General features: G+C 39.9%; 2 protein-coding genes across 2 annotated transcripts; both read right to left on the reverse strand.

Moving 5' to 3' along the window:
- Positions 1 to 254: 254 nt before the first annotated feature.
- Positions 255 to 4,189, reverse strand: LOC103958721 (probable methyltransferase PMT2). The gene is made up of 7 exons (XM_009371027.3): positions 3,644 to 4,189; positions 2,470 to 3,109; positions 2,067 to 2,277; positions 1,620 to 1,908; positions 1,105 to 1,494; positions 816 to 893; positions 255 to 712 (listed from the first exon to the last, which is right to left on the reverse strand). The coding sequence occupies exons 2-7, from the start codon at positions 3,100 to 3,102 to the stop codon at positions 478 to 480; spliced, it is 1,836 nt and encodes a 611-aa protein (XP_009369302.1). The 5' UTR covers positions 3,103 to 3,109; positions 3,644 to 4,189; the 3' UTR covers positions 255 to 477.
- A 1,627-nt stretch (positions 4,190 to 5,816) lies between these two features.
- Positions 5,817 to 11,421, reverse strand: LOC103958811. The gene is given in 8 exon segments (XM_048589445.1): positions 5,817 to 5,994; positions 5,996 to 6,312; positions 6,476 to 6,576; positions 6,691 to 7,010; positions 7,636 to 7,662; positions 8,214 to 8,492; positions 9,410 to 9,759; positions 11,096 to 11,421. Coding segments are annotated over 8 exon segments (1,644 nt in total). The 5' UTR covers positions 11,225 to 11,421; the 3' UTR covers positions 5,817 to 5,873.
- Positions 11,422 to 11,640: the final 219 nt, after the last annotated feature.

Here is an 11,640-nt window from a genome sequence, read left to right on the forward strand (position 1 = left end):
AAATAATATGTGGGAGAAGGACTTCCATGCAACGGAGAGATGCTATATTGTTACGATCCCAAGCCAATCACTGACTGGCCATATGAAAAAGTTAAAACGCACAATAGTGCATGACTGACTTGAGATAACGTCACAACGATGTCCCCGATAAGTTTAACATTATCAAGAGGTTTGCATTTTATACAGATAAGTTAAGCTAATTTGTATTAGTACACTTGAAATTCAAGAACACTGTAAATTTCCTTACTCCATACTACGTATTAAAATTAAATTAATAATAAAATTGAATTAAATCGTTAATTAATCAAGTTAAAAAAGAAAAGAAAAACTAAACATTAACTCAAAAGAAAATGCCGTAGAACTTGAACATTTTAGGACCAAGAAAATGAAAAAATCACTTAATTACTTAAAGAAGAGGGGTGAGAACAAGGCAATCAATAAAAATGCTATAGGAGACGCGCCCCTTTTGCTTCTTATTCATTCCGACGTTGTAGCTTTGTCTTCACCAGCAACCCAGTACTGTTTAACCGCAAACAATACCTTTTCAGGAACAAGAGGGCCGTCTTCGTGGTCCACCATTTTCGTGTTCCATCTCATTCCTCTCACAAGTTTGCTCACCTTGACTAGCACATCCATGTGATCACGAAATATCACTGCTCCTTCAGGCCGTAGAATGCGATCCATCTCCAAAAGAATGTCTTCAGCATTGCACCTGCATTGGCCTTTTATTAGTACAAAAAGATCGAGTGCCTTTGATTGATTGGAGAAACACCATTTGCAACCAATAGTAACAAGCAGGGTCAAAAACGACGTACTTGTCCTTGTACAAGCTGAAAACACCGTTTGCGTGAATAAGGTCATATGTCCTTGGATACGTGGAGAAGGCTTCACACCTGGAGGAAGATAAAAAAGATTATCAAGCACAATAGCATGTCAAGAAAACATAATTACGAAGGCCAAGAGCATGACTCTGGACGAATGATTGGTTTTAAGCAGCAAGACAGATGCTATTTTACATCCTAATCCTCAGCATATTTAAAATCCAGTTTGAGAACATTATTGTCGCAGAGAAGAACAAACAGAAAAGAAATGTTCGAGAATTACCAATCATGGTAAATGCCAATCAATCCACGTTCAAATATAACTCCCAATGTGTCTTTCTCAGCTATTGTAGGCATAACATTCATAACCCACAATTTAGGAGAGTCGAGAGCAGCAGCAAAACTTCCCAGACCGGCATTCATATCCATAATGTTGCGGTACCTTCCTGTATCCATTAACTTGTTAGTCCTCTTGTAAGCATTTACGTGTTTCTTCCATGCCTTATTGTCCTCCTGGAATGTCTCAGCAGATACATCCGGGACAGAATCACTAGATATTCTGAAAGGTAAAGCATTAAGCCTCTCCGGGAATGGCTTCCATGGCCCACCAGCATCCTCATTGGCATCAGAAGTCTCAGGATAAGGAGTTACACACAACTCCATCTTCTGGTACCTATGAAACAGAAAAAGGTTAAATACTGCTTTGGAAATGGCAAAAAAAGCTCAAGGTAAACTGATAGCCAATAAATGTTCAATCAAAATTGTAAAAGAGTCAGTAGATCAAATAAAGTGATATACCAAACATCATCGGCATTATTGGATTCACACATATTCAGTTGGGGATCTTGGTCACGACGATACTCAGAAGTTGTTAGTTTCCTCCAAATGGCAATTTCACCCTTCTCATACTTCTTTTCCCAGTTGAGAAGTTTCGCAACCTCTTCAATCTTCCTCTGTTCTTCCTCAAGTTCTTCTTTAGGGCGCTGCCACGCTACATAATTATTCCTCCAGTTAATAGGAGGACCCGAAAGCACCCAATAACCACCAGGTCTTAGAACCCGGTCAACTTCCATCATGTACATTCCATCTGCAGAAGAAGTCCAAGGATGATTTCACGTCATAAATGATATCCTTACCTAAAAGTTATGAAAGCTTGCCTTTTTTCCAAAAAGAAAATGAGGAATGAAAATCACTTAAACTTCATAAAACGTAAAGCAATATCAGTGGCTAATTTATGAGCATCACCATTTGCACCCCACGGTATCAGGCAACGAGAGCAGTGAGCCATGTCAAAGGCCCTAGAAGGGTAAGGCAGCTTTATAGTTCCAAGGACGCCAATAACTGCCGGAACACCTCTTTCCAGAGCAAATTGAACTTGTGCTTCATGAGAGTCTCTTGGCGCAAATGACATTGCTATAACATTTTTCTTAAATAGGTAGGCACCCCAGCTGGCAACCTATGAAGCATGAACCAACATGGGTGATAAATCAAATTCTAAGACAACGTGCAATAACTGCTAGGTGTTTGAAAATTGGGTTGTAAGTTTCAACGAGGGACAACAGTACGGATGTGTTTGAGAATAGCAGTATTTACAGCCAAGACATTAAAAAGAGCAGAAAAATGAAAAAAAGAAAAAAATTAAAATTACCCCACATCCAGTGTCCAATGCAGTTCTAACCATCCCATTGTCCATTGGGATCACAGCTGCAAGTTCATTGATATATGCATCTGCTCCATGTGGAAACTGTGTTCCACCACCAGGAAACCTAAACACGTTGCCCTCGTACTGAATCCAGTTCTGAACAGCCTTCTCAACTGTCAGGCTTTTATAGGGAGCATTGGCATAAGGTACATAGTCACGGCTTTGGGGCCATCGAAATGGAGTTACATAGCCTTTGGGTGCCGGAATAAGGCAATGTAGCTTCCCTTCTTCAGGCGGACAATGTCTTTCCCTGTAATTCATATTTTCTCGGGGGAAAGTCATTGCTCGCATTTGATCTTGGCAGGGAGTGTAATCAATATAGCGATCGCCGCATGATTTGAACTCCTTGCCAACTCCTTCAGAATTGTCAATCCCACCACGATGGGTCTCATAATTCAGATTGGATAGGATACTGCAGTCTGTCTGTCTGGTAATCTCCACAGCTATGCTATCTCCCTTCCCAAAACCACTTCGCTGCCACGCACCCAATATGTAAAAGAAACAACACAGGCCAGCTACAATGACAATTGACATGGAGCTTCGACTCCTGTTGTCTCCTGAGTTCCCTTTTGTCGCCATGATGTGCCTAAATGTATTTTGGGATCCCGAAACCAGTTAGGACATTTTTCAAATAAATGAAACGAAATATATGGAAGATCCTTAAATGTCTAAAAGTGCAGAAAGTATGTTCCATATTCTATCCAAACTCCACAACTACTTGACTACCTTGATGAGTTGATGTCAAAAACAAGTCAAATTTTCGAAAATTTATTATTTGGAACCTTGAAGCTCAATTCCACGCGAAACAAATTACACATTGGTCGAAACACAAATCATTGAATCGTATAATTGCAATTCCACTGTTTCAGTTTGTTCCCCATTTTCTTTTTCTTCTTAGGTAACGTCTCACAAACTCGAAAAATCGAAACTAACCAACAATTCGTCAATCACAGTTACTCCAAGAAAATCAAGTACAAAGCACACCACAGCAAAACGGGATTCAAAAAAACTAATAAAACTATCAATTAAATCCCATAAAATAAAATAATCAGAAAAAAAATGCAGCCTGCGTAAAGAACACAGAATTCGTATCCAAATCAAAAGGATCGAGAGGTCTTACGGATCTCAGGGAGCGAAAAGCACGAATCTTTTTCGGGTCGGTTCAAATCAAACGTATATTTCAACTCCAGCAATCCATAACCCACGACACAGACGGAGACATCCAGAAAAAAAAAAAAACAAAAAACAAAAAAGACGACAATTTTATCGAGAAAATGCGGCAGAAATCGTGGGCAGCGGCTAAAATTCTGACACGAATTTGATTTCGGAGGCGGGACGAGCGGCTCTGCCGTTGTTCTTCTTTCGTTGTTAACTGGAAAGACAAAGTACGATGAGGCCGAGGATGCTTTTGTTGTTCTTCTGTGACGCACACACTGTTTCAATTCAGTTGTTTTTTTTTTTTTTTTTTTTGGGGGTTCGGGGAAACACTGTTTCAATTGAAGTTAGTGACTTTAAGATTGTATGTTTACTATAAATTTTTAATTGTGACGGAATACGGATAATACATTATGTGTATTTATGTAAGTAGTGAAAAATTTTAATTTTTAAGTTATTAACTTTTTAACATACATAACTCACTATTTATATAGGAACATTTGATGTACTATCTCGTGTGACGATAACTAAAAAATCTTTCAGGGTTGATGATGCTTCCACCCAATCAGATCCCGCCATTTTAGTTCCCAATCGGTTGGGTCCCGCGGCAACAGGAAAAACATGAGGGGTTGTGTTGGGGAACGACGTCGTTTAAGGGTAAAATAGCACACAAATTTTGGGCCAAAGATGATGGCTTTGCTTTTTGGTGAAAGGGTAAATTTGAAAGGTACCATATGTTTACGTAAATTTGGTGGAAGTCTGGTGTGAGAATTACGTCGTCTGTATACCCACACACGATTAAAAGGTATTGAGATGAAAGTAAGCTCGTGGTGGGACCTTATTAGAAGAAGATTAAATGTATAAATGACATGATTTGTTCGACCGTGAGTCACATAGGGAATTGTAAGTTCTAACCTTAACGAGCATTTTCGAGGACTAGTTTGCTTTCTATTTCCCATTACTCAAAAAGGAAATTGTCCTCATGTGGAATCGAATTTTTTAAATTTTAACCCTACAAAACAATCAAAATACAGATGAGATCAAAAAGACCACCATCAAGGGCAAACGATGCAATAATAGTTTTGGTTAGAGAAAAGCCCAAAATGGCATATCCAAATGATTGTTTAGCTGATGATAGATTTCGGGCCAAGGCCAAAATGGATCAAAGAACTGAACTTGTTTCCAATACCTTGATCTTTTAAGTGCATACAAATTTTTTTTGTAAATTACGGACCAAAAAAAAAAAGGAGTGCTAACAAAAAGCCCATGGTACTGTTCACTTTAACGAAAAATCACTTTTTACACGAAAAAGTCAATCCTGGTACTATTCACTTTATCCTTTATTTTGTCTTTATTATTAAAACTCAAAGTTTTCAAACCTTTTTCATTAGTTTTTTCTTTAAAAAAAATGCTAACACAAGTCTAAGCTTATATAAAGTACCATTTTTACTAACACATTAAAGACATTTAGGGCCTCTTTTATTAAGATTTAGAAATACAACGACTCGACTTGAGGCACCCTCAAACATTACTCGAGGTCAATTGTTATTATTAAGGGGAGGGGAGTAGTGTGTTGCACAATGCTCTTATAGACATGTATGCAAAATGCGGGAGCATGACCCGAGCTAAAGTTATGTTTGATAAGGAAGCGCTTCTTGCTTTCCAGAGAATGTGTGCTGGGAAAGTTGAACCGAACTCTGTTGCATTCATCGGTGTTCTATTAGCGTGCGATCGTGTTGGTTTGTTTGACAAAGGTCTGAACTTGTACGAGGAAATGCGCAAATCTTACCATATCAAGCCCACAATCGAGCACTGCGGATGCGTGATTGATATGTATGCAGGAGCAGGAAGGCTAGAGGAGACCTGCAAGTTTGTGAAAAGTATGCCTGTAGAGCCAAATGCAGTTGTTTGAAGGCTGTTGATAATGCATGTAGAGTTCTTGGCGATTTCGTTGGGGGATTAGGTTTGGTAAGTGGGTTCACATAACTATTTCAGTACCTTCAACAGATCACATGAAAATCCAATTTTCGGGACTATTTCAGCCGCAACTAAACTCATATGCCGATTATTCTAGGGCAATGACTACACCTGTTTGAGTTAAGGGAATTCAACCATTCAAAATTCTCGAAAATGGATTACAAGCAATGAAAGGGAAGATTATAATATAGCTAATGGTGTTCTGAAACTTGTATATTTCATTCAACCCCTTTGTTCTTTTTATCCTTCCAAAACAACAGAAGTTGGAGCAAAGTAAAAATGAAACCACAAACCTGCCCTCCATGGAAATCCAGAAAACATTCTCCATCATCATCAAGCGTACTCCCTACTTACAGGCGTCCCTTGCGAAAACTTCCCATTTGAAGCAGTTTCCAGTTGATTGTCCACCATAAAATGTTTCAATTCATCGATGACATGTTGCACCCTCCCGGTTATCTCCAAGCACAAGCCTTTTGTTAGGGTCTTGTTTGCCTTTCTACCTTGAACAGGCTTCTTACTAGGGCCCGGATCCACAAAGACTGGTTGTACTTTAAGAGAAAGGTTTGGTTTGATGCAGTTTACTTCCTTTTCATCCTGGGGCCTCAATATTCTGCTTTCTGATTCTACTTCAGAAGCTTCATCTTCATTTACAAGGACCTGCGGAACACAAAATATGGGATGGGCAAAATGCATGTTTAGGAAAATGTGGTTTAAAGCTGCAAAAGCAATATGGAAGTATATAACAACAAATCTCATAAGATAAGTTTTACAACAACAAACCGTACTCATACAAACACACAATCGACGAAGTTATAATTACCTTGCGACCAACCAAGTCAAAAGATACAACTACTTTACTTCGTTTGATCTGCTCAACTTCTACAATCTCCTCCTGCTTCTTTGTCAAAAGTTCATTTTCATGGAAGTAATAAAAAAAGGATTAGGGATGAAGATGTGAGTGAATTTAACATACAAGCATGCACAAATTTTATTCATATTATGTTTTCCAAAAATGGAGCGAGAAATTACGAACATCCTTTAACAACCAACTATTCCCCTCAATTTCATAGTAGTCACTCTGGTCATCAATAACTATAGTACGTGTTGCAGAGTCTCAGTCATACTCAACGAGTCTCTTTGCATAAGCTTCTGCTACTGCTTCAGCATCTGATGTGGGAGCAAAACTTTCCTCCAAACCAACATACGTGCTGCCTTCCTTCAGCATAAGAGCTCCACAAAAATTGCAAGGCCCCTCGCCCCCTTCCTCACAAACTATATTCCTACAAGATAAACAATTGCTCACAAGTCTGTGTGCGACGGGCTTGGCATGAGCATTGTTAGATCCCACATTGCCCAAGGAGTGGATCCTGTAAGCTTTATATGTATATTCCCATATCTGCCTAGCACGAGGCCTTTTGGGAGTTCACTGGCTTCGGATTCCGTAGGAACTCCGAAGTTAAGCGAGTTTGCACGAGAGCAATCCCATGATGGGTGACCCACCGGGAAGTTCTCGTGACAATTCCCAAAAAAAAAACCATGAGGACATGGTCGGGGCCCAAAGCGGATAATATCGTGCTACGGTGGAGTTGAGCCCAGGATGTGGTGGGGGCCTTGGCTGGGATGTGACAATTTGGTATCAGAGCCTAGGGTTGGCAGTCCTGCATATCTTGTGAATATTCTAATTATTTTGGTGTCTTCTGTCAGAACTATGTCATCTCGTAGAGAGTCACGTTCCTCGGCTGAGTCTAGTTTCCCAGATATTGCTCAGTTAGGGGAAGCTATAGTCAATGCTATTCAGTCTTTGCTTCGCCCTTCCCAAATGACTCCCCTGGAAACTATGTATAATTTGAAGTTGGATAAGTTTGTGGGTAATGAAGGACATGAGGGAGCTAAGCGGTGGCTCAATCATCTTGAGAAGACTTTTCGTTTGATGCAGAGAAAGGGAAATCTCCTTGAGGATAAGTGGGTTGAGACGACTACCTAGGTTTTAGGTCAGGAGCCTGCATCCTGGTAGAGATAGAAGTCTTATCAGTTATCACTAGAGGAAGCTGCTGATTCAAAAGTTTTTAAACAGTTATTTTATAAGAGATTTATTCCTCCAGAGCATATAGATTGTAAGAAGCAAGAATTTACGCACCTGAAATAGGGAAAGGTGACAGCTAATGAGTACTACAGAAGGTTTACTGATTTGTCTCGTTATCACCTGGAGATTGCTACTAATCTGGTGGAAATGCTCCGTCGTTTTAGGTTGGGTACTCGAAAGAAGTGACTATCTGTTTTAGGTAGGACCCAACCTAAAACGACGGAGCATCTCCATCGGATTAGCAGCAATCTCCAGGTGATAGCGAGACAAATCAGTAAACCTCCTGTAGTACTCATTAACTGTCATCTTTCCCTATTTCAGGTGCGTAAATTCTTGCTTTTTACAATCTATATGCTTTAGAGGTATGAATCTCTTATGAAATAACTGTTTAAAAACTTCCTAATCAGCAGCTTCCTCTGGTGATAACTGATAAGACTTTTGTCTCCACCAGGATGTAGGCTCCTAACCTAATAACCAAGTAGTCGTCTTAACCCACTTATCCTCAGGGAGATTTCCCTGTCTTTGCATTAAACGAAAAGTTTTCTCAAGATGATTGAGCCACTGCTCAGCTCCCTCATGTCCTTCACTACCCACAAACTTATCCAACTTCAAATTATACATAGTCTCCATGGGAGTCATCTGGGGAGGACGAAGCGAAGATTGAATAGCATTGACTATATCTTCCCCTAACTGAGCAATATCGGGGAAACTAGACTTAATCGAAGAACGTGGCTCTCTACGAGACAACATAGTTCTGATAGAAGACACCAAAATAATTAGAATATTTACAAGATATGTAGGGCTGCCAATCCTAGGCTCTGATACCAAATTGTCACATCCTAGCCCGGGCCCCCACCACATCCTGAGCTTGACTCCACCGTAGGATGATATTATTGGCTTTGGGCCCCGACCATGCCCCACGGTTTTTTTTTTTGGGAACTCTTATGAGAACTTCTTAGTGGGTCACCCATCATGGGATTGCTCTCGTGCAAACTCGCTTAAATTCGGAGTTCCTACGGAATCTGAAACCAATGAGTTCCTAAAAGGCCTCGTGCTAGGCACAGATGAGAATATACATATAAGGCTTACAGGATCCACTCCCCTGTGCAATGTGGGATCTAACAATGCTCATGCCAAGCCCGTCGTGCACAGATTTGTGAGCAATTGTTTATCTTGCAGGAAGATAGTCTGTAAGCAAGGAGGTGAGATGCCTTGCAATTTTTATGGAGCTCTTGTGCTGAAGGAAGGCAGCACGTATGCTGGTTTGGAGGAAAGTTTTGCCCCCACATCAGCTGTTGAAACAATAGCAGAAGCTTATGCAAAGAGACTCGTTAAGTATGATCGAGACTCTGCAGCACGTACTACAGTTATTGATGACCAGAGTGACTACTTTGCAACACATACCACAGTAGCAGAAGCCTTATATGTATATTCCCATCTCTACCTCGCACGAGGCCTTTTGGGAGCTCACTGGCTTCGGATTCCGTAAGAACTCCGAAGTTAAGCGAGTTTGCACGAGAGCAATCCTATGATGGGTAACCCACTGGGAAGTTCTCGTGAAAGTTCCCAAAAACAAAACCGTGAGGGCGTGGTAGGGGCCCAAAGTGGACAATATTGTGCTACGGTGAAGTCTAGCCCATGATGCGGTGGGGGCTCGGCCCGGGATGTGACAAGCATGGCTTCCTTTGGTTGAATACAATTGATCATTTGGCAGCCTCTGCAAGTGAAACGACTTTCCCTGCTTTCTTCTTCTTAGAATTACCTGGGTTTGTATTATTTGAACTTGAAAGTTGCTTCACTTGATTGCTAAAAGCTGCTTGATCACGTAAGACTTTAGCCATTTTCGGTGTTTTTAACAGTTTCTTGTTTCCACTTGCACAACCTTCATTTGAGGGTGGTTTAACATAGGCATGCAAACTTGAGGTTGAAACAACAAGGGTGCTGCTGCAAAAATCTGAGCGACCTCGTTTTTGCAAATATTCCTCAATCACAAATTTGCCGACCTCCTGCCCGATTATGTTTTGCATAGAAAACATGTAATCTTAAATACCAACATACAAACATATACATATGTGGTTCTAGAAGTAAAGGAACTACACAAACAATCATTTCTTTCTTCAATTCAGTAACACTCCAATATTCCATCACACCACCTAAGGCTATCTCCAACCGATGACTGGCCAAATGGCTCGTTTTAGCCCTCTGGCACTCCAAGATTCTCCAAGATATTAATATTTTAATGAACAGTACAAGACCATATTTGCCTTCATTTCTAACCGAGGGCCAAAGGGCCAAAGGACCATAGGGCCAAACATAATTTATTATTTAAATTTAAAAACTACAACAACTTAAATTCAAATCCAACAACTTAAATTTAAAAACTACAACGATAACTGGCCCAAAAAACCAAAAAAATTAGAACATAAATTTAATGAATGGTTTAGGTATTTATAGGAAAAAAAATTTAGAATTTTTAAGAATTTAAAAAAAAAAAAGGCCCAAAAAACCAAAAAGAAAAAAAAAATGAATACAACGACTAGTTGACTAGCCGTTGTATTCAAATTTTTTTTAAGCAATCCTGTCGGTTATAACTGATAGGAATACATTTAATTTTTAATATAAATATATTCCTGTCGGTTAGGAATACATTTAATTTTTAATATAAATATATTCCTGTTGGTTATAACCGACAAGAATGCTTTATTTTCTGGCCAGCCCCGAGCTGGTTGGCTGGCTGCATGAAGCCAGCCCGCCAGCCCTCTAGCCCTCTCCGATTCCGTGGGGCCCTCTCATATTTCACAGCCCTTTGGCCTAATCCTCGATTGGAGACGGTTTTCGAGCTATTTTTGACCCTCTGGCCCTCTAGACCCTTCGGTTGGAGATGGTCTAATAACTTTTACCTAGTTTAACTCAGATACGGTATCTCAATCAATAACCATAAAAGTTATTTTGAATCCCCAACCAAACTGCATACACTCTCAAATAGACGAAAGATATACCCTAGCATTCGTCTCAAAGTCCAGTCCAAAACAAGAACCCCATAAGACAAAAGGAAAAACTCAATTGTTCTAGTACAAGTTGTTTGCCAAATTTCAAATGTACTCCAATAAAACACCACAACATTCCTAATTCGAATTGTCCAAACCAACAACGAAAGCTTTCTCATTAGATCCCAATCGGTGCCTCTCAAGTCTCAACCCTAAATTGCAATCAACAATTGGGTTAAACAGACCCACAAATCCAATACCAACATAAACATTTTCACTAAATTTTACACAAATTCTAAGAATTTGCACAAAACTGTAAACCCAAGAACACAAATTAATTGGAGAAAAACAAGTAAGAAATTGGGCTCACGTCGAGGTATTCTTTGGCGTCATGAGGATTGGCGAGCTCGCAGTAGGAGACCAAACCTGATATCATATCCTTATCTAAACCCCCCGTTTCCATCTTCCTGTAGAGATCCACCAACGCCTTTTCAGCCATTCTTCCGCCGCCAACATTCTCTCTCTCTCTCTAAAAGTTTCGAGCTTTGTCTATGCTTTTGACGATCGGAGACGACGAGTCTGGCAGCGAGGGGGATTTTGGTGATACTATAGTACGCTCATTCACGAGGCCTCATGCGGTCTATCTCACTGATCTTGCCAAGTCAGAGAAGGAAGTGTATAATAGGACCAGAAAGAACAACTTATGCGATTACCTTCACATGACTTCTTGTGTTAATAATACAATTTCATACAATGAAAACTACCCATATCTTTATCTTGTTACATTGAACGCCACTGTGATAATGTATCTGTGACAGTATATCTATGTTATATAAGTCTAGGACTATAGAAAGGTTTGAGCATCAAGTCGTCTGGGTTTTTATTATGCAGTTTGAGTCACATTTTTCCATAAAT

The sequence above is a fragment of a genome, unplaced genomic scaffold, assembly GCF_019419815.1.
Source record: "Pyrus x bretschneideri cultivar Hongxiangsu unplaced genomic scaffold, Pyrus_bretschneideri_v1 Contig3, whole genome shotgun sequence".
NCBI classification, from domain to species: domain Eukaryota; kingdom Viridiplantae; phylum Streptophyta; class Magnoliopsida; order Rosales; family Rosaceae; genus Pyrus; species Pyrus x bretschneideri.